Raw genomic sequence first — 24423 nt, 5'->3', positions numbered from 1 at the left:
AGGATATTCTTCTTCTCTTGCATTTGGGACTGTCTCAATTTAAGATGTCATAAAACATTTAAATTATGTTTATTTTCTTAACAGGTTTAGTTAATTCATAATATGACTAAACTTTACTTTCATTTGGTTTTTCGTTTGATCTGCTTTACTTATTATATTTTTTAAGGCTATGTGTAGTGGAGGGGCTAAAAAATGAAGCGTTTTGTGGCGCATAGTAAGCAAAGGATATGTTTTTGTTTTTAGGGTGTAATAGTGTTGTAGCCTTATATATATATATATATATATATATATATATATATATATCACACACACAGCCTCAATATAATAATAATAAAAAAGGGCAAAAAATACCCCCCCCCAAAAAAATCGCCTAGGGGGCGGTGTTTGCGCCCAAAATCGCCCCATTTCGTCCAGAATTGCCGCCCACTACACTTGGCCTAACGTATAATGTTTTGTACTTGTTAAAGAGGTTATAAGTTTACTTCCGTTTCATTTTTATTATTTTGATAAACACGTTACATTTCATTAATTGATAAATGTATACTTTTATGAATAAAACATGGTTTATTTGTAATTTAATTTAGTTTTATCTTCTTATTAAGTGACCCGACCGACCTGTAACCGAAAAACTTTACTGGCGATAGACTACCAACATTCTAAAACTTTTGACCCATGTGAAAAGAAATTTTGGTTCGTCATTGAACTTTATAAAAATAATAACTCTAATTATTACTATAGAATAATTTGAAAGTTTGGTGCCGCCAGATCTTTTATTGGTACCGTTGGCTGCATCTACAATGTCTGTGACCGACAACGGCTCATGTTTTATTGAAATTTTTACGTAACGAACGTAATCGAAACCAACTGAATTTACATCGACTTACCGCTGCAACGTCTAGGACTGCCAACGTTTGTGCTTACCAATGCCCAGCTTGTACCAACTCACCATCACAACACCGTGGGCTGCAACGCTTTGGTTTTACCAACCGAATAAAGTCATTTTAAATATTTTTTTATATGTTAATTTGACGAATTTATTTATTTTTAGATTTTAACGATTGGGTTTTACCAAAGTTGTTTATACTGTAATTATCGAACGCAACCGATACTAACCGAATTCGCATAGACTCACCATCATGACACTCGGGTTTTACCAACGCACGGGTTTTATTGACCGAACAAACGTTATTATAAATACTTTTATTTTTAAATGTTAATTTGACAAGTTTATTTTTTGTTTTTAATTCTGGTACAGTTACGAACGTAATCGATACCGACCAAACTTTTTAACATGTTAATCTTTAGTTATGCGAGTGACGCTACTGTTTCTGTGTTAACGTACACATTACTTTTTTTTTTAATTTAGTGTCGTTATCTTAACGAACCTAGTTAACCCATACCAATCAAATCCGCATTTCAAAACGCGACAGGACGGGACGGGTATTCCAACTGCCCCGACGAAACGCGCCGGATAAAAACTAGTTTAAGTATAATTTTTGTTTGTATTTTATCATAAAACATTTTAAAAATCCATGACAAATTGGGTGCTTTTTTTCTTTTCTTGGATTTTCAATCTAGGACTTTAGAATAATGGAGTATGCAAATGCAACTGAATGAGTCATATACATAGTTTTTGTCATTTTGGTCTCAAGGTCACTATTTCATATGCGTTTCAACTACCTGGGATACCAAGTTCAGTAACAAAAAGACGAAGAAATCTTGATCTAAAATCTGAATATGAAGTAGCAACTTCAACTCTTAATCCTAACGAAAGAAATTATCCATTGTCAACATACGTTTAGAAGAGAACAAATTTTGGAATAAAATTCAATAGTGTACGCATGAAAGCTGAACATGTTTGATGAAACTTTTGAAACGGAAGGACGTAGAGCAGACTACATCAAGGTTGCCGTTCCACGATATGAAGCATCAATCAAAGGAGATTGGAAGGCCGCTAAACTCATTCTTGACAAACAGCCAGATCTGATACGTTTTGCTATCACCAAAAACTACGATACACTGCTTCGCGTTGCAGCTTCAGCAGACAATACCAATTCTGTGCTAAAATTTGTAACGAAACAGAAACAGAAACGATAATGATAAAAAAGAATCCCGCTCTAACTGAAATCCCTGGTAATAATAGAAGGATGCCACTCTACCTGGCTGCTTTATTTGAAAAACCTCTTATGGTGAGGCATTTATATGGTCTCTCAAAGAGAATGGCAGGCGATTATTGGTCACATGATAATCGTGGTTGGGTCCTACTAAAATAGTTGATGATAGCCCGGAACTAACTGCCAAGACAAGGTTACTTAATGAAGTTCTCTTAGCTTTGGCTCGACAGACTGTGGCTTTTGAAAGAACAAAACCAACTTCAGAATCATCATGTCAAGTAAGTTTGTGCTCCTGTACTGTATTCACTCATTATGGTGCTATGTGTGGCTGGGTGTATTCTAAAGTCTTTTCTACCTGCATCTATTAGCTTTGATGAAACATTTTTTTTTTCATTATGTTACACTTTATAAAGAGAAATCTGCATTTTGCAGTACACTTTATAAAGAGAAATCTGCATTTTGCCTTCTTGGTATATGAACCAATTCGACAGGTTAAACACTGAAAAAAATTTTACGAACGTTGGACCATTGTGATATTTGGGCGGGTCAATCTGACTCCTTCCGTTAAATATTTTCGTTAAAGTCCGTTGATTTGAAGGGTATTTTAGACATTTTACAAATATAATTTTGGCCGGTCACATCTGTGCCCCTCTGTTAGTTATATTTTTTAAAAGCTTGAAAAAACCAGCTTGCCGGGAAAAATGACAGTCCGACCACCGGGTATTATCTTCTTCCTCCTTCCTCCGTACTCTTCCCCCCTTCTCCACCCTCCTTCCTCCCTCTTTCCTTCCTTCGTTTCTTACCCAACTCAATCTCCACAATTTCCCCACTATCTTTATATATACACGACACCATCACCCATCACCAACACCATCACCGCCATAAACAACACCATCACCGACGCCATCTCCATCACCATCACCATCACCGACGCCATCGCAATCTCCATCTCCATCATCAACACCGACCCATGTTCGACGCCGAGCCGCCATCCCCATCCGACGCCGAGCCGCCATCCCCATCCACATCCGACAACGCCATCCACCCCCGTACAATGGTTTTCGTGTTCATTATTCGGTTCACATGTTTAATCGGAGTCCCACTTGCAATGAGTCTCCGAATCCGGTTTCAGATTCGTCAAATTTTCGTCCGCGTTGTTGTTAATGTCGCCGGTCAAGTCCGGTTGGTGTTCCGTAGAACGTGGAATCTCGACCCGCTTCTCCTACCGTAGTGTTCAGGGTGTTCGGGGTCGAGGTCGGCGCGTAAAATCCCGAAGATTATAATTCGGGTGTTTTGATATATGTGTTTATGTATTGTGTTTGTGTATTGTGTTTATGTTTTGTGTATGTGTTTATGTGTTTATGTATTGTGTAATATATATAAAAGAATGGTTGTGTTCATTGTGTGTTCGGGCTCGGGTTTGGGGATAACTAAAAAACGAGTCGGTTCGGTGTTTTCGGGCGTATAGTTTACTAGAAAATGACCCGTTTTGGAGCTAAAATTACAATAAAAAACGACCCGTTTCGTCGATTTTGAGATAAATTACAATAAAAAACGACCCGTTTCGTTGTTTTTGAGCTAAATTACAATAAAAAACGGCCAGTTTCGTCGTTTTTAAAAGAAAAGTTTGTTAAAAAACGGGCCGTTTCGTCGTTTTTTAGTGAAAAGTTTACTAAAAAACGGCCCGTTTCGTCGTCTTTTAGTGAAAAGTTTACTAAAAAACGAGCCGTTTCGTCTTTGAACGAAAAGTTTGTTAAAAAACGGGCCGTTTCGTCGTTTTTTAGTGAAAAGTTTACTAAAAAACGGCCCGTTTCGTTGTTTTTTAGTGAAAAGTTTGTTAAAAAATGGGCTGTTTCGTCGTTTTTTAGTGAAAAGTTTACTAAAAAACGGCCCGTTTCGTCGTTTTTGAACGAAAAGTTTGTTAAAAAACGCCCGTTTCGTCGTTTTTGAACGAAAAGTTTAATAAAAAACGACCCGTGTTTATTAAAAAACGGCCTGTTTCGTCGTATTTGGACGAAAGGTTTACTAAAAAACGGCCCGTTTCGTCGTTTTTGAGCTAAAATTACACTAAAAAACGAGCCGTTTCGTCGTATTCGGACGAAAAGTTTACTAAAAAATGGGCTGTTTCGTCTTTTTTTAGTGAAAAGTTTCACTAAAAAACGGGCCGTTTCGTCGTTTTTGAGCTAAAATTACACTAAAAAACGAGCCGTTTCGTCGTATTCAGACGAAAAGTTTACTAAAAAACGGGCCGTTTCGTCATTTTTGAGCTAAAATTACACTAAAAAACGAGCCGTTTCGTCGTATTCGGACGAAAAGTTTACTAAAAAACGAGCCGTTTAAAAATACGTTTAAAAAAACCCGATCCGTATATATATGACTTATATATATAGAGTATATATACAGAATATATATATACAACATATATACAGCACATATATACAGCGTATATATACATCGTATATATATACAGCGTATATATACAGAGTATATATATACAACATATATACAGAATATATAGGAAACTATTTCAAATGTTTAATATATATTATATATTGTGTAATATTATTAAATGTTAGTTCAGTTCAACTGGTTGGTGTTGTTTGTTGTTAAACCGGGGGTCGAGGGTTTGAACCCCACCCACTACACGAAATTTGGATATTTAGTTTTAGGTTTAATTATTGACTCAGGGGTAAAAGGGTAATTTCACCGTTTTTTGGTCAGTCAACTGACGGCAAGGAGTCAGATTGACCCGCCCAAATATCACAATGGTCCAAAGTTCGCAAAATCTTTTTCAGTGTTTAACCTGTCGAATTGGTCCATATACCAGAAAGACACAATCTTTTTCAGTGTTTAACGTGTTTTAGAGAATGTGGCATCATTGTATTGTACTTCAAGCTGTTTTATTTGTAACTTATCTTTTAACTTTGGCTTCTTTCGTTTCTGAAATATTATACACGTCTTAGAACACGTGTCTTTCCCTATTGACATTGTCAGAGCACTGCTTTTACACACACACACTAACCACAGCTTCCAATATATTGTATCTTCAAATTGATCGGTGTTGAGATGGATTTGGATTTTTCAGGGCATTTTCCGCGTCAATCATCGTTATCTGCCGTGACCTCTCTCTATCTCCGTAGACCGGAAACTAGAAGCGGTGATGGATGGTAGTGGCAACCGATGTTATGGCGGCGGTCTCGCAGTGGTTTAAGCGCTTCCTTTAATCGTGCCCTATAAATCAGGTTAGGGGTTTCGAACTACAAAGTATGTTCTAATTCACCAATTGAATGTTCCTAATGTACAGATTGTTTGTTGAAAGTTATTTCCAACAAATTTTAGTGCATTTTATTTACATGGTTTTATTGTTTGGTTTCTATGCAGAAAAGACAGTGATATGAGTGAATCTAGCAGTGAAGTGAAGCCTTATCAGAAGCGTGGTAAGACTTGATGCGTGCTTTCTAAACTAAATTTATAAAATTTGTAATTTCAATATACCAATTAATTTGTTTTGTTTAGTAGAGATCGAAAAGCATGAGCTGAGACAAATATGTAACAAGTTTATTGCTTTATTAGTTTATTATTTGAGTCTCAACCTTAACAAATTGGTCAATTAGTATCTTATTCAGATGATGTTTGTGGATGTTGTCTGGTTCGGTGTGTGACGTGATGGTGGCGAAATGCGGTCAATACGATGTGGCAGTTGAGTAGTCTGGTCGGAGGATTTACGGTTGCCTGGTTCCATTTGGGTTGGGACGTTGACATTGTGGTGGCGATGGGGTGGCCAACCGTGGGCAAGCCATCGTCTCTATCGTTGTCGGGTTTCGATTCAGAACCCTTGGTAGCAGTTGCTGGTTGTCAATCTTCGATTTTGTGTCATTGAGTGGACGGTGATTGTCAATTGGTATCAGCTGCAAATAAAGAAAAAATAAGAACACAAAAAAATAAAAATTGAAGTTATTGAGACACATAAGAGGGTTGTGCGTAACAGGTTTCCGTGTTTATTCCAACTAAGTGTTGAATTGTGTTTTGTTGAATGTAAGTTGACCAAATTTTGCTTGGTGATATGATTTAAAACTGTTGGTAACGTGAGCATGGGACAATGGGTGTAACCGTTTTTGTTAGTTGTCATCAAATTCCGGTCGCATCGTGGCGGGTGGACCTACTAGTTTTAATATAAAACAAAATTAGAATTGAAGACAGTGGTTAGTTTTTGTATGCATTATTGGAGCTTACCTTAACTTGTACATTTGTTAAAATACATATAATCTAGACTTAACCTATGTTATTATTATTAAATGTTTAGTAATAGTATAGTTCATCCTAAGTTATTATGATTTAAGTATTTTTAAATTTATCCACCATCATCATGAAAGGGTGTGTGATATTTGGTGGTACCCTTTAGTAATTATATATAGGATTCAATTGTAAATATCATTGTATTGATGTGATGTTTGGTGGTACCCTTTAGTAATTATTTATCTAAAAGATTAGATTTATATTGTAACTAGTATTTTACCCGGCGTGTTGGCATGTTAGTAAAACTCAGGCGTTGGTAAAACCCAAACATTATAGGTCTCGGCTTTGAGGCGATAAGTCGACACGAATTCAGTCAGTTTTGGTTATGTGCGATATGACATCAGAACTAAATCAAAAACAATTTAAAAACTGAGGTGGACCAATGAGGTGACGTCGGTCAGTAAAGCTCGGGCTTTGGTAAAACCCGAGCATTGAGGCGATAAGTCTACACAAATTTGGCCAGTTTTCATCACGTTTGTTACGATACCGAAACTAAAAAAACAAAAATAAAAACATTATTGGTATCCTGTCAATTATCGTAATTGTACCGATGCTAAAACAAAATACGGTGATTGTACGCAAAATCGGTCGGTTTCACTTAACAACACAACTATTCGGTCCACTACAAAGTTAATATTGAAAGATAAACCATTCTACCATAAAAAAAAATAAATAACACAATTAAAAACATAAAACAATAATTTGTGGCATCAGGGATTCGAACTTGGGCAACAAACCGGCACAAACACTCTCATTTACCAACATAACCACCCAACCAACACAATGTTTATGCCACCTTTCAAAATCATTAATACATATACAAAAACATAAAGAGTCCACTTTGTGGCACCAAACTCTTCTTTTATACTATAGTTATAATGGTAATAATTTTTAATGTATTAGTTCATAACATATTTTATTTTATAAATATCATAGTCACATAAATCGCGGTACGCTTCGGTACGGGTACGCGATTCGCTAGGCGATATGAATTCGGTACAGAGGGGATAGGTTCATTTCGGTACGCTTCGGTACGGTGTACCAATTAGTCCGGTTCGATATATGTCTAATATATTCTTATGCATATAGTAATGCAATCTTACCAAAACACAAAACTGTAAAATGCTTCAAACTTCAAAACAAAATCTTCATTATTAATACCACCATACAAGAACAAAGTTACAAAGTACAAAATAAGTTCAAAACATATAAGAAAGACATTCAAAACAGAAAGTTCAGATTTCAAAAGTCAAAACAATAAAGTTCTAATCTTGTCGTTTCCTTTTTCCTCTCCCATTTTGAACCCCTTCGTCATCAAGATCATCCCACATCATTTCCTCCAATCTTGCACTTGAGCCTTCTATGTAAGCGCTTTCCGGATTGATATCCCACTTTTTGTTCGGGCCCGATTTATAAGATTCCGTGAAACGTGATTGAAGCCTAATGTTAGAGTGAATAAACACAAGTTTATCCGCTCTCTTGGAATTTAAACGATTCCGCTTCACGCTATGGATATAGGAGTATGTACTCCAATTTTTCTCGGCCGAAGAGCTAGTAATTGGTTGTGAAAGTACCTTTTTTGCTACTTCGGCTAATTCGGGTGTCTCCGATCCATACGTAGCCCACCAATCAATTGCATCCATAACGACAACATCGGCTTGCTTTGTGGCTCTTGCATATAATCCTTTCTTCATATGAAAAGTTGCAAATTGTTGTTGCAACACTTGTCGTTCAGCCTCATTTTTAGAAATTCTTTGAAACGCCTCCATAACACCAAGTGTAAGTTCTTTGTCATCGTTAGGAGCCTTTCTACGCTCTCCATCGGGTGCCAACTTCTCTAAATAGTATCTATCATAAAACTTAGGACTTAAAGGAAAGCCTAAACAATGAAGAGGGATTGTCATCTTATTCCATCGAGCCACAATAATCGCTTTAATTTCAGGGAAATAATTCGAGAACTTGTTTTCCACCATAATATCTTTAATTTCCCCAACCATGTTATCCATTTTCTCATAAATTTCTCCCATTCTAGGACCTTCACCATCACAAAATTTAACTAGCAAATAAATTGGTTTTGTGATGGCTAATATGTTCTCAACATCTTCCCAAAAAAAGTCATCGTTGATGGTATTAGCCACATTTTCTCCGGTTGTTCGACTATTTTCGTCCCCACTTTTCATCAATTCCCTCAAAGAATTGAGGACGGTAAATGTTGCTAGTGCCTCTCGATATTTTAATAACCTACTCAAGAGAATATAATGTGATGCAAAACGAGTCTTTGCAACTTTCAATAATTCAATCTTTGAGTTTTCTTTGAAAATTGCTAAAGCATGAGTGTGGTTAAGGAAATACTTAAAAACATCTTTGCCTCTTTTATAAGTGTCAAACATCCAAAAAAATGCATTTGCCATGTCTTTAAAAATAAGATTTAACGTGTGTACGCAACAAGGGGACCAAAATATATGTGGATATACCTTCTCGATCTCTTCTCCGGCAGCCTTGCAATTCTCCGCGTTATCCGTCACAACCGACAACATGTTGCTTGGCCCAATTGTCTCAATAGCTCCATTAAGAAAGTTAGCAATCTCCACTCCAGTTTTCTCCACCCCTAAAAAATCCTCCGCGTACATGAATATTGCGCTACGTGAATTAACCGCAAGTACATTGATAAGTGGGCTCCTTTTGACATTAGACCACCCATCTGAAACAATCGATACTCCTTGGGTGTACCACGTATCTTTAACGGGTGCTAACTCCTTCTCCACATCCCTTACGCATTCATCAAGTAGTACCGTTCTCGCCTTTTCACTTGATGGTGGCTTATATCCAATAGGTGCATTCATTATGGCATCTATCATTTCAAGAAAGTGAGGGTTACGTAACACATTAAACGGAATTCCTTTTGCACACAAGCCTCTCTATATCTTCAAGTCCACCACGTTTCTCTCTAACGCATCAAAAGTTTCAGCAATGCCTTTCTTTGAAGGTGCAGGAGTGGATAAAACTGATTTTTTTTTAAAGTCTTTCCTGAATTCTAAACTTCTTTTACCTTGGTAAACAACCTTTCGTACAACCCTCTATCTCTAAGTACCGTTGAGCATCTTTTAATCTCAGTTTTTTTTCCCACAGCAGCCCCGAAGAAATGAACGTGAATTCTCGTGTAAGTGCTTGTGTACTTCTCCTTATAGTGATTGCAAGTCCACTGTTTGCTACCTCCAGGATTCTTACTATATCCCGCACCATGGAATGTTACTTCACCAAGTAGTGGCTTAGATGAATCTTTGTCAATTTTTGATTGACTACCACCTGATGCTGCTGCTGATTGATGAACAGCCTCATCATCATCAACGTCAATGTAAGTATGTTGCGTCTCACTTACATGTGTATCGCTTTCATCTACTGTTCTTTGTGATTGAGATTGACTCCCAAAAGCCATTTGCAAATTTCTAATATTGGGCAGAACCGCAGAAGTTACAGACTAGAAGTTACAGATTGTGAGTGAGTGTGAAATTAGAGATGAAAGTAGGATTTTATAATAATGAAAGCCTTTATAATAATAATAGCCTGTGGAGTGAGAAGCCATAGCCTTTATAAATTATAATAATGACTGTGGAGTGAGAAGTGTGAACGTCGTTCCTAAAATCCCGCCCAAAAATATCAACTGACGCAATAGCGATTTCAATTAACAATAATCGCGAATACATAATCAAATTGAACGACGTACCAGGCTCAATTGAATCGCAAATTAGGGTTTTATGGATCGAATCGTACCGGCGACCAGAATCGCGAATTCTCCGGCGACCGGAACGCCAGCGCGATTGGGTACACATCGTACCAATTCGAAATTCCCGGCTAGGCTAGCGATTTATGTAACTATGATAAATACATAAAAATAGAGGAAACGGGTAATGACTGAGTATATGTCGCAAGAGGCTAAGAAAATAATCCCACCTTGTTATAGACAGAGGAAGAATAATGCTGGTGAAACACCACGAGAGTTGTTTGACAAGGAACATGCAAACTTAGTATCCAAAGGCGAGGACTGGATGAATAACTATATGTTGGTTGCAACCCTCATAGCCACCATTGTATTTGCAGCAACATTTACACTTCCTGGTGGATATGACTAGAACACATGAAATCCTTTTTTTATGTACATAACACCAGACTCTTCGATAACAATGTTAATACTACTGCACCTCTGTGTGTTTTTACTTGTGAACCAGTATTATGTTTTCTTTCGTTAACAGTGTATCTTTAAATTGGTGATTTCAGTCACATATAATAAACACACACAACAAATATTATCTAGCCCTAATTGAGAAACAAGTGTACGATTGATTACGATATCAATATGATAACGGATCTAGTCATTAGATATGATTTACGATTAGGTTTACGTTACTATGTGTGTTGAGAGATCAGTTGGACAACATAACATAACTCTAACGATTAATAGAGCTGATTATATACTCAATACCTTTAAAGGATATATATAGACGATGATCTCAATCGTTATACAAGCCATAACGAATGAGCATCGTTCGTTATCATACGTTAACATCTATATTTTATCCTAATGAATAAGCAGATTCGTGGTCCTCATTCGTTAACACCATTCACTATGATCTTGCTACGCAATTTCAGCGTATGGTACGTGTTTGCAATACGTTTGGGATTCATAGTTGTGTCGATTGGAAGACCAAGCGCTTCAAATGATCAAGACAAAGAGCTCGATGTCACACCGACTCCATGGGCCTAGGCGTGTAACCATAGTTGGTGCATGTTTTGAAAATACATCAAGGTGTGTGTTGCGTAGCGGAAGTCTTTTCTTGATTTGAATATTCATTTATAGAAAAATCGGGAACTAAATACCCGGTATTGTCTTACAAAACATTAAAAGTGATAAAACATTAATTTACATCTTTTACATAATTAAAACCAAACTGAGCCATCAAATTCGTCTAATGGCTATGCCCTCCATCATCTACTACGCATTTCTACTGGCTACCTGTAAAATAGTTTTATAAAATACGCCAGTGACAATTTCTGGTGAACACGCTGACACTAAATCATTTGTATAAATTTTTAGCTTCACTCGTAACATCTCAGCGGCTCTATAGACCGGCATACCAAATATATCACATAGTCAAGCCCTAACGGCCCTATAGATCGACTCAATGAGCAGGGACATGGTGCTAAGCGTGGCGGGGTATGTCTACCCTCTGACCCCATATGAATGTATCTAGATACACATATATCTAGCCCGAGAGCCAGCGACTACTAATGTTTTAGGGATCGGTAATCCCATGTAAACCTTTGACTCGTTGAAATGACTCGATTAAATAATTTAAAAGTGTTGGGGCGTATTCACCTTTTAATAGTTTAATAATTTATCTAGATCAAATGATCTAGCTTCAGACCTTTAGTCTGGTTAAATACTTTTAAACCTTGATTGAATATTTTATTGTTAAAATATTACTTTAGATCTTTAGTCTATAAAATCCTATTTTAATATTGACGTTTCTTCCTGTAGAAGAAATCATCTAAATTATACGCTTCTTCCTCTTGAAGAAATCGTGTTTATAAAACTTTTATGTTTCCTTCTTTAAAAGAAACATTATTTATTCAAAATGATTACTTTGATTACTTAAAACCTTTTAGTTCATATGACGTTTGATGTAGCATCCTTTGGCCTAATAGGTTCGAACATTATCATCAAGCTCTCCAGAAAAGTAAACGGGTCCCGCGGTTGATTGAGATTTATACGAATTACTTTCTTTAGACAAGAGACTCGACTACCGGTATTGACACCCTTCCAGTTACTCATGTCCGTCATGTTTTTCTGATTAATTATTTACAATTATCTTTTATATAAAAAAATTAACATTTCTTTCTTTAGAAGAACGTCAATTGCCAATAACCTTTATATGCAAAAATTTTTGTTTCTTATTAATAAAGAGGCGTCTATTTTTATAAACCTGTATTTTTAAAAAGCTTAAATATATCTATCAACTTTCCAAGGTTTAGGCTATACACTCGACTAGGATCTAAGCTATGAGTTAAAATATCTTAAACATAATTCTTACCTTAAAATGGGTATAAAGCTTAAGGACAAATGCGCAGTACTTCGACTATACGTAGGGTGTCGGCGTATGGAACGCTGAAACTCTAGAGTGGCGTCGGGACTCCAACTCGGTGGCACGAACTTCGAGAAAGTGGAAGTGATTAGGTGTTCGGGATGCCAAAAATGAAGAACCCATGCTCACTATTTATAGCCATCCCCGGTCGGACCGTCAATCACCACCATTCGCCACATGTCACTCTTGTGATGAGTCGTGCTTTATGGTGTTGACATGTGGCATGCTAACTTGATTAGTCACTAGCCACATGTCACTTCAATAGGATACATGGCATTAGATGTTGACTTGTGTCCTTCCTTGTCGCCACAACGTTACAGGTGTCGTTTCATGGCAATGAGTCATACGACACGTGTCGCTCCCATATTTCTTTAGCTAAATGACTAACAAGTCCCTCAGCTTCCTAAATTGTCAAAATTGGTATAGAAATTTGTAGGGTTTTACACTCGAGACGAGGGGGAATTTGTTAGTGCGCATTTTGTTGTTTCGGTCTTTGTTTTATAGTGTATTTGGTCTTGTAATGTATAAGGGCATTTTGGTAAATGTACCAAGGTACATTCGTTAAGGTAATATGAGCCAATCGTTATGTGATGTATAATGAATGAGCTTAAACGTATTTATTATTCCATTCGTTTAAGTATGTTTAACGAATGATGACAACGAATGGTACATTCGTATTGTCTGATGTATAGATTAGGGAATGATGACGAATGGAGTCCATTCGTTATGAGATGTATAATGAATGGCTTTGTCATCTATCTATACTCTATAACTTATTGAGTTATAAAGCAATTATTATTCTTATTGATTTCCTCTCGTTATGCTGTCCAAATCTACACTCACACACTAGCTTAAACGTATACAAGCCTGACCTAATCAATTGATCATATCAAGTGACTAGATCCTGATATTTGTTGTATTGTTCGTTAACGTAATCGTTCTGACATGGTTTCTCAAACTTATTCGTTACCGAATACGAATGAAGATCAAAGAATGGTCTCTTTAACCCAAATAGTCAAAGGTCAAAATTAACACGAAAAACAAAAGTCAAACATGCAATTTTGAATCTACAACTCATTCCAAACATCATGTTTATACATTAAAATTGGTATCAATAGCATCGATAGAACATCGATAACAGTTAAACTGATCTATTGTAATGGTCAATTGATTCTTTAAGTGTTCGATATAATTTTAAGCAATTAACCACTGAAAACTGGATCAAACTCATGTTGTTTATATCATTAGATTCGTATATGTGAATACACGGATCTAACTCAGATCTATTAACAATTAACAATTAGATCTAATACCGTGAAGGATCTAGTTCATGATTACTCTTAACTATTATGTTATATTAGTTGTATATATGTGTATATATTATAGTAATACGTTAATTGGTTGAAGCTTTGAACGAGAGAACAATTGGACAAAGGTTCGATAATCAATCTCAAAACTTAAATTAAAACAGAGGTAAACACCTCTATATATAGAAGATGGGTCTAGTTCGTTACACATTCCGTAACGAACTAGCCTCCCACTTCGTTACATTACAAAAGAATAATAAACTTAACGAACTTCCTCCTAATTCGTTAAACATCCTTAACGAGTTAGGAGGGAACTTAACTTAATTGTCTAGTTCGTTAAACGTCCTTAACAAACTAGACATACAATAACGAACTAGTCAATAATATAAATAACTTTTACATTATAATAATGAAACGATAGATACAAAGACTCGAGACCAAAACCGTGCACTAACGGACACCCCTTCGTCTTGAGCCCTTTGTCTTTAAGTTATTTGAAGCACTTGGACTGCCAGTCTCTGCAGCTGTGAATCCCATGCTCATGACACACACGAATAACGCGTTGAAATTGCATTGCTCGGTCATAGTCTTCACGACGCTCTATTAATATTTTATTCTTGAACAACACGTCATTGTCGGTCTCTATCAAGTTCACGAGCCACATCGGATCAATAATCTTTATCAACTCAGTCTTCAAGCTTTTGCCCAGAACAAAAACGGCCTCGCCAGTTCGATTGTCATAATACCAGCGGTTGAAAGATAAACACATGTGTTGATTCAGCGTCTTGGCTGGTACACGCTTCATCGTTTTCGGCGGTTTGACGTTAAGCACCAGCTTCCTCCAACCCGTTCTTGGATCAATATCATCAATACGCTTACGAGTTGGGATCTGCGGCTTAAAGTATTGAAATCCATGGTTCACCTCGAACAGCAAATGTTGGTGAAACCAACTTGCTTGGCGATTCCCGCCACGGTTAATAAAAGTTAATAAAAGGACGGTACGCAAGAGTCCGTACGTCCCATCTTGGTAATGAGATCACGTCAGTCATCTTTTCATAATACTGAACGCCGTTCTCCCATTTGATGATACAAACTTTTAACTCAGAATCAAAAGCCATGAAATAATATCACCTCGAACTTTTGACACGACCCTGAAAGAAGTCATCTGATTAGCTTTGGCACGTGCAGCAGCTTCCACTTTCAACTCTTGATCAACATATCTGTATGCATTGATAATCTTACGATCTTTCTTGTCTCTGTAAGCAAACCAGCCTTGAATATCTTCAACGGATGGATCAGTCTTCGAATCAAATCTTGTATCAATAGTTTTGCCCTTTGATTCCTTCTCCAACTGATCCTCGGCTTTTTTGACAGTTTCTTCAGTAAATACCGAAGCACCCTGATCAACGTTAGAGTGTTGAAATAAGTTAGGATACTCCTCAGCCGTTATATCTTCAACCTCAACTTCCTCGTCTTCATAAATGAAAGACGTGTTCATTTGAAAATTCGGATCATCAAAGACGTCTTCATCATTCTCGACCTCCACATCCTCCTCATCCTCTAACACGGTTAGTTTATCGTCATGTAGACCAAGCAGTATAGAAATCTGCTCTCGTGTTAAGGACCTTTCAACAAATTGCCCAACCTTAATCTCATCAGCATTTACAATGCTTCTTATCACCCCCTCAACGTCAACAAATATAACAGTGTCAGACTTTATTGACTCAATCGGCTTGACATTTTTCGAATCTTGAAAAACAACCACCTGTTTACTCAAGTCACCAACACCAGCACTAGTACCTGCACCAGAGGATGAGTCGTGAGTTTGTTTCATCTCATCTCCAGCACCAGACTCGTCAGGATCTTCCTCGTCGTTTCTTAGCTTCTTGAGCGCATCCTCCTTGCATGTAAGCTGCAAAATTATGTCCTCTTGTTATTTTATCTTCACCCCTTGAGACGTAACAAACTCATGAAGGGCTTTGGTCTCCTTTTGGAAGAAAGAGACATAACTCAGCAGTTTCTTTTGGTTCTCTATCAGACGTTCTTGATTCAGAAGATCAACAGACATTTGATTTTCATAAAGATGAAGTAAGCTCAAAAGCATATTCGTCTGTTGATCCTGCATCATTGCATTAAACGAGGGAGGAATAGGCTGAACAGAACCTTGAGGACGATTGAGCCTCATATATGAAATATCCATAGGTGGTGGTGGCATCATCATCGGTCTAGGTGAAACCACCGAGGTAGCAGTCGTAGGCCTTGGCAAAGTAGATAGAATTGACTGTGGAATCAAGCCAAGCCTAGGATCAGAAGTAAGAGTGGTCGTCAACGTGAGTTCTGGGGTGCTAGTAGTAAGCGGCACCGCCGGGCGTTGAATAATGGACGACCTTGGAGGCTGGACTCCAAATGAAATACCAGCTCCAGCTGTCACTCGGCGCTTGGAGGACCCTTCACCTGCCACCGCTTTCCCTTTTCTTTTGCGTTCAACAACTTCAACAACAGGTGCCTCAGCCTCAACACGTTGTTGTTGAGCTGGATCACCATCATTACCACCATCATTATCATCACCTTCATCACTATCGTTCCCACCTGGTCCTTCCTCACGCTCAGAATCTGAGTCATCGTGGATCCAACGATCATTGTCTACACATACATAATATGGATTGGATACATGACCAATCAAACGCTTGAATCGTGGAGGAGCATTTTGATGATACGACTTCATCCTCTGTATAGTATTATCTGTCATATTCTCCAACTTTAATTTATCATCGAGGCGTGTTGGATCGAGCACCAAATCGCGGATTGCATCTTGAACAAACAACTGAATAAATCGAGGATACATTAAAAATTTTGTGCGTCGTTTCACAACAATACAATTCTCTTTGAGATGATCGAAGATCATCTCCGAGAAATTGAACGGTTTGTTCAGTATTAACGCAACGAACACCGATTGAAGCATGATTCGGCATTCGTCAAAACCCCCTTTCCATCCAACAAGGCAGTGTATAAGAACGTGCAGTAAATACTTGTACGTGGGACACAAGTATGCCTTGTTATAAATGGACTCATCAAGATCACCAGAATAAAATAATCGTCCAAACAACCCTTTGATCAGCTCTATGTGGTACTCACTCGGGTCATCAATAGTATCATCGAACCTCAGCACCCTTCGAACAGTCTTAGTTGATATCACAACTGGTCTAGCATTGACTTCAGCAGCAATGTGGTTCTCAGTCTCCACATATCTAGCAGTATTCCAAAATTGACGAACGATGCTAAAACGAACGTATGGATTTGTAGTGATAGCATACTGAATACGCGAGCGACGTATGAACGCCAACATCTCTCCAAACACATTCTCTTCAGAAAAATTTGTACCGACGAAGGCACAAACGTTATGTCTCTTATCATATGAAAGTAAAGGAAGATCTTGTGCCTGCTGCTGTTGTTGTGTCTCAACAGCGGGAGGATCTTGAGGCATATTATCGGTCATAACTAGTAATAAAATACAGTCAAGAATTAGTTACGTAGAATTATAATAAATTTAAAGAGTAAATTTAAACTGTTTTAAAAATTTTGAATATTAAAAATAAGTTAAATTATAATCTTTTAATTTTAAAATAAATTAAGAATGTCATTCGTTAAAAACTTTGATTCATCATAACGAACTGGTGGTTCGTAACGAATTTGCTACTTCGTTATCAAGGAAATGATGCGAATTAGATCTAACGAATCAGGAATAAAGACTAACGAATTGTGACTTGATTCGTTATAAATGATAAATGATTATCCTGATTCATTTTGATATGTATAACGAATTGGACACGAATTTGTTCCAATTCATTACACAATAACGAATGGCCCTTTAAGCTTAATCTTTGACTAATTAAGTCAAGGTCAAAATTACCAATAACATCAAGAGTCAAAGTTGCAAAGCTGAAAACAATTCAACCATAATCAATGATGTATAGCCGAACAAATGATCACATGGATCTCGGAAACACATCGCGAATGTAGTTGTATTGCTCTTTTGTACCAAATCGTGGTACAGTTAGGTTAAATTAAGGTTTTATGAATAACTTAAAACCGTTAACAAAATCAAGCAATTAACCCTTAAGATGTTCATAAATTATGACGAAAATCATCACGCCATAGTCCCCTTTACCTTATGATTCAAAAACACGGATTATAATTGAATATAATGATGATCGAATTTCAGAGAAAAATTCGGCAGAGTTTCGTTACTAAAGGAAGAAGAAAGGTGAATAGAGAAGACGAACCGCCTACACGAATCCCTAAATACTCTGACGCCGCACAATCTCCAATGTGCTGAGTCATTAGATTCCTTTAAATTTGAACTAACGAATTAGGTGATTCGTTATCATTCATGCACACGTGGCATAATGAATTAAAACTTAAGATGTAACATAACGAATTAGTTGTAATTCGTGCTTGATTCGTTAAGTTATGTTCAACGAATTAGGAGTCATCCGTTACTGAGGGGCGGAAGCGAAATAAGTTAACGAATTGGAGTTCAATTCGTTATGAATGACATTAATTCGTGACACATAACTAACGAATTGTCTTTATGTAATTATAAATTTAATATATAAATACTTAAATCAATTAAATAAAAGAATATAGAAACCAATGGTTAAATAAATCAATCAACGAAATCCCGTATCTCGATGATCAAATACCTTAACGTGTTTTACGTTAAAAAACATTTAACTTAGAAAGAATTAAATAATATGTAAAAGACAAAAAAACTAAAATATTTTTGGTATTTTGAATTTTTACTAAAATAAAGAATTTTCAAGAAAAAAATATCCGAAAATAAAATCATAGAACAGAAAATGTTTTTGTATGATATTTCAAAAGCAGTACATATTGTTGAATTTTTGGTGAGTTTAAGCAGAGAATCATATTGACCAAATTGCCATTCCATCTCAGTTTTATATTTCAGCGATCTTGTGACTGGCGTTAAGTCGGTCATTGATATTGTTGTCCACTTAAATCTTATAATAAACTTTCAAGCATTTTGTGATATGATTAATTGTTCAATTAGAGCACATAATATCAGAAACTATCAGCCTCTAATCTCGGTTCAAGCTTAATTTGATTTTTGCAATATCACCCAAACTTGACTTAAACCATTATATTGTTGATCAGAATTTTATAGAAATTTATGAGCAATGCATTGAGTTTCCTTTACTATGAGTGAGTATGCACGAGTCCATCTGTCGGCTTACATACACTGTATCCCCTGGGGTCCGTTTCTTAATGGTATTGAGACGCGCACAAGGAAGGAACAAATGAATGACTAATAGCAGGTTTAGTTCAAGTCAGTAGTTTAATTTGTACTAAGTAAAGCAGTGATCAAGTTTAATGACTTTGGGTTTGCTCTAAAAGATGATGAAATATTCATGCATATGAATACCCAGATGATTAAGCTGCATAAAGACTTACAATGTCCAGAACGTCACGCTTGTTATTTGCTTTATATTATTTTTGGGTGATCAAACAAATATAAGGCTTGAGTATGACAGGTTATTACATTTCTGCCATCCTCACCGAGATTTTTGTTAGAGACTAACACCTCTTTCAATTTGGCATTTCTTTAAATTTATATCACATACTTAACTCTAACAGCTTGTTTAAGACCTACCAATGCACCAATGCAATTAAGCACGTAGACTTTTAATGCTTATTTCTTACTGGATATGGGGTCAAACAATCAATGTACTATCATTTTCTCTTTTTGCTTTAAAACTCAAAATTTTTGAGGAGCAAAAAACAAAATGAATTTAATTGCCCCAGTTACATTCAGTCTATAGATTAACGGCTATCCTATCAATTCACAAGCGAATAATAGGACCAAGACATGCAAGCATGCTCCACAAACTTAAATAACCGACATAATTCTCAGCGAGAAAATAAAGTAAAACTCATAACAAACGCCCCAACTACTTTCCATTGTCAGGTAAATGGCTATCCCGAACATTTACGAGTAAATCTCAGGACCAAACATATATAAGTATATGTCATTCAAATATGAGTAATTGACATACTTTTCAGCGAACGTATGCAAAAATCTTTTTGGTTTTTCTCTTTACATACATAAAACACAATCTTTTTGTCTTTTTCAATTTTCTTATAAAACATAATAAAAACTTCACAATCTTTTTGGATTTTCGGATTTTTCTATACAAACTGAAAAAACACGATATTTTTGATTTTTCAAATTTTAAATTGTTTTTGGATATTTAAAATATTTTAAAAACAAATCACAATATTTTTTCCTTTTTCAAAATTTTTAAATGTTTTTGGTTTTTATCTATACAAACTAAAAGCACAGTATTTTTGTATTTTCAAAATTTTCACCCCCCATCCCACAAAACCCAAAACATAAAAATGAAAGAAAAAATAAAAGAAAAAATAAACCGAAAATAACGATAATTAACCTTGTTTCAGTACATCAGCAAGGGTTTTTAATCCATTTAAACAAAACAAAAATTTAAATCGAGTTTTGTCAAACGCTTTGGTAAATAGATCGGCTTTTTGAAAATCGGTATTTTCTTAAGATCGATTAGTTTCTTTTCAAAACAATCCCGTATGAAATGATATCGAATTTCGATATGTTTCGTTTTAGAGTGTTGTACGAGATTTTTGGTGATGCTAATGGCAGCAGAGTTATCAATTAAAATTGGAGTAGTAAGAAACTTCAAACCAAAGTTGCACAGATGTTGTTGGATCCACAAAACCTGGGAACATCAACTCGAGGCTGCAACATATTCTGCCTCAACGGTTGAAGTGGAGACCGTCGTCTGCTTCTTACACTGACAGAAAACATGCCGGCTTCCTAAGAATTGACACCCTGCCGTAGTCGATTTGATATTAATCTTGCTTCCTCCGTAGTCTGAGTCAGAATAGGCGGTAAGGTCAAAGTTATCGTCCTTGGGGTACCATAACCCGATGTCTGGATTGCCCCTCAGATATTGAAGAATACGCTTGACCGCTGCCAGGTGAGTCACTCGGGGACTAGCTTGATACCTAGCACATAAACAAGCTGCAAACATTATGTCAGGTCGAGAAGCAGTAAGATACATTAAAGATCCAATCATAACACGATAGAGGGTAGGATCAACGGTGTCCTCCAATTCATCCGGTGATAAATTATGACCCACAGGGAGAGGAGTTGAAGTGATTATTCTGGCACATAGCTTGAATCGGCTCAAGACATCGTTCACATATTTAGTTTGGTGAATAAAGATTCTTTTCGCAGACTGGTGAACTTGCAACCCTAGAAAGAAGTTCATTTCTCCCATCGAGCTCATTTTGAACTTTGTTTGCATTGACTTCTCGAATTCCTTACATAACATGTCGTTTGTTGACCCAAAGATAATGTCATCGACATATATCTGAACGAGGAGAGGATCAAACCAATATTCTTATAAAATAAAGTGCAGTCGATAGTCCCTCGCTTGAAGCCGTTATCAGTAAGATGGTCGGCAAGCGTGCCACACCAAGCTCCCGGGGCTTGATGTAGACCATACAGGGTCTTATTTAAACGATAAACTCGGTCCAGATAATCAGGATCTTCGAAGCCAGGAGGCTGTAAAACAAACACTTCTTCATGTAATTTACCATTATGAAAAGCACTTTTCACGTCCATTTGATAGACTTTAATATTATTGTAAGCCGCATAAGCCAGAAAAATTCGTATAGCTTCCAATCTTGCAACCGGAGCATATACCTTGGTGTAGTCTATACCCTCTTGCTGATGGAAACCTTGCACCACTAGCCATGCTTTATTTCTCATGATCACACCACGATCGTCCTTTTTACCTTTAAATACCCACTTGGTCGGAATAGGCTTCTGGACTCTAGCAGGTTTATCTATAAGATCCCAAACACCCAGTCTGTTAAACTGCTGCAATTCCTCTTGCATTGCCTCTACCCAAGAAGGATCTTCAAGTGCCTTACGAGTAGTTGTCGGCTCAACTTGGGATAGAATGCTTGTGTATTTGGCAAGATTTACAATTCCAGATAAATGTAAATCTGCATAAGCACACAATATATTATTGTCACTTGACGACGCAACTTGATGACGCGTTTGCACACCCGCATCAAGTTCTCCAATGATGTTTTCCTTTGGATGATAGTTATGAATCCGAAGCATGGGATTCTCAGGAACAACAACATTTTCGAATAAGTTAGTGTAATGTTCTCCCAGCTGATGTGAATCATCACTTTCAACTGTATCAGCAACATCAGGTTCAATAACTTGAGTATCATCAGAAGAAGTAGAAACATTATCAGAACAAGCTGGAGGATCATCACATGAATCTTCAGTTGGAGCTACAATTGGAGCTTCAACATCATTAGAACTTGAAAACCTTGGAATTACCAATTGATTCTCAAAATATGCATGAACCAGGTCTTCATCTGGTTGCTCAGTTGATGGAGTAAACGAGTTAAATAAACCATCATAATCAAACATCCAATCAGGACCTTTTCCTTGAGGAGGTGTGGTGTACCGTTGACAATCCACATGACACCATTCCTCCACACAACCAGAAGTAAAGTTAAATACCCTTTTCTTCAGAGAAGCGTAACCCAAGAAATAACCCTCAATGGCTTTTTCTTCAAATTTACCCACATCTCTTTTCAACATCGTACATGGACACCCAAATGGTTCCAGGTACTTTAAATTAGGCTTTCGTTTGTTCAAAAGCTCATAACTCATCTTTTGGAGTCTCTTAACAGTTAGAAATCGATTAAACGTATAACAAACAGTATTCACAGCCTCATTCCAGAATTGGACAGGAAGCTTAGAATCGGCTAGCATAGTTCTAGCTGCTTCAATCAAAGTTATGTTTTTCCTTTCAGCAACACCGTTCTATTGTGGTACATAAGGGGCACTATGTTCTCGGTGAATTCCTTTTTGAACGCAAAAGATATCCAAAATATTGTTTTTAAATTCAGTACCATTATCACTGCGAATTCTCCTCACTTTTTGCTTGTATAGTGATTCGATCTTAGTTATTAAATTTTGAACCAGAAAAGGTGTTTGATCTTTTGAACTCATAAATAGAACCCATGAATATCTTGAATAGCCACCGGTAACTACAAAACAATACCAATCTCCAGCGATACTAGCACGATTCGTAGGACCAAAAAGATCCATATGAAGTCATTCAAGAGGAGTATCAATGGAATTCAATAACTTAGCTGGATGTGACGTTTTCTTCTGTTTTTCCTTTCTTGCAAGCAACATAGTGGTCAGATAATTTAAATTTCTTCAAAGAAACTCCTTCAACCAAGTTATTTTCCATTAAATAATTATCTTCCTCACATGAATATGACCCATCCTACGATGCCATAGAGTAGAGTCTTTTTCAGTTGCTTTAGACACGAAACACGTTTCCACAGAGGTTGACGCCTTAGAAGACATGTTCAAGGCATAAATATCATTTGATCGAGGGGATCGCATGACAACCATGTCCTCGGGAATGATGTATCCTGGTTTCAGAATCAGACACTCTTTATCAGTAAATATTGTCGTGTACTTCTTGTCACAGATTTGAAACACACTTAATAAATTATGATCAACTTTATCACAGTAATTGACTTTCTCAAACGTAATATGCCCATTTGAAACTTCTCCCTCTTGTGTAATCATACCCCCAGAATTCCCAACAAAAGCCACATATCCTCGCTTGAATATTTCTAACATTTGTTAAGAGGTTGAGATTTCCAGTAATATGATGAGAACATCCGCTGTCCATTATCCAGTTTTCACCAGACACGGTATTGGATGTACCCTAGACACAAATGAAAGTGATTAGTTCAAAAAGGCAGTCCAAGCCTCTGTCTTGGGCCTTTTGAGTTTCATGAGAAGAATCAAATTTAACAGAATTTAATTGTTGTTCAGCAACTTGAGAATAAGTTACAAGCCTCTTAGACTTTCATCTTAAATAGGCAACTTGAATGAAATTTGAGTTCACGTTCTTTCAAAGTGGTTCAGTTGGAACAAACTTGGGCTTAATATAACTTACATTCTCATTGACATGAATCAACTTTCGTGGATTCACATCATAGAACATAATGTGAGTTTCATCATCAAACGACATTGGTCGTCTCAAAATCTCCTTGACTAATGGAACATGTTTTGAATGATCCTTAATGAAAGGATGAAGATTTTGAGAGTTCTTCTGTTCACAGTTTCTTACCACATGACCTTGTTGTCCACACAGAAAGCAACTTCTCATGTCCACACAATCATGTTGATATTTGGTAAAAACTGATGCCACAGAAGGTTGATAACTCACAGTTCTAGTAAAATTCTTGGCCAAATCATTAGACGGCACATATTTCTTTTTCATGTAGAAATCGAGATTAGAACAGTTTGAAAAACTTTTCAATGTGTCAGTTCCAGTTGATTTCACAAAATTAACTTTCTTAGCAGATTTTAACAGTTGCTTAGCTTTAATCAATGGGTCTGATGTGTTTGATGTTTTGGCACAAGCATATTGTCGTTCAAGATCTTGTATTTTAGAA

General features: G+C 36.7%; 1 protein-coding gene across 1 annotated transcript; it reads right to left on the bottom strand.

The window, feature by feature from the left end:
• Positions 1-7675: 7675 nt before the first annotated feature.
• Positions 7676-9253, bottom strand: LOC143595669 (uncharacterized). Its single transcript, XM_077074633.1, has one exon. The coding sequence runs from the start codon at positions 9251-9253 to the stop codon at positions 7676-7678; it is 1578 nt and encodes a 525-aa protein (XP_076930748.1).
• Positions 9254-24423: the final 15170 nt, after the last annotated feature.

The sequence above is a fragment of the Bidens hawaiensis genome, unplaced genomic scaffold (genome assembly GCF_021521415.1).
Source record: "Bidens hawaiensis isolate Kalapana, Puna unplaced genomic scaffold, B.hawaiensis_p1.1 tig00045459_1, whole genome shotgun sequence".
Taxonomy (NCBI): Eukaryota; Viridiplantae; Streptophyta; class Magnoliopsida; order Asterales; family Asteraceae; genus Bidens; species Bidens hawaiensis.
This window is presented reverse-complemented; position numbering and strand designations above follow the sequence as displayed.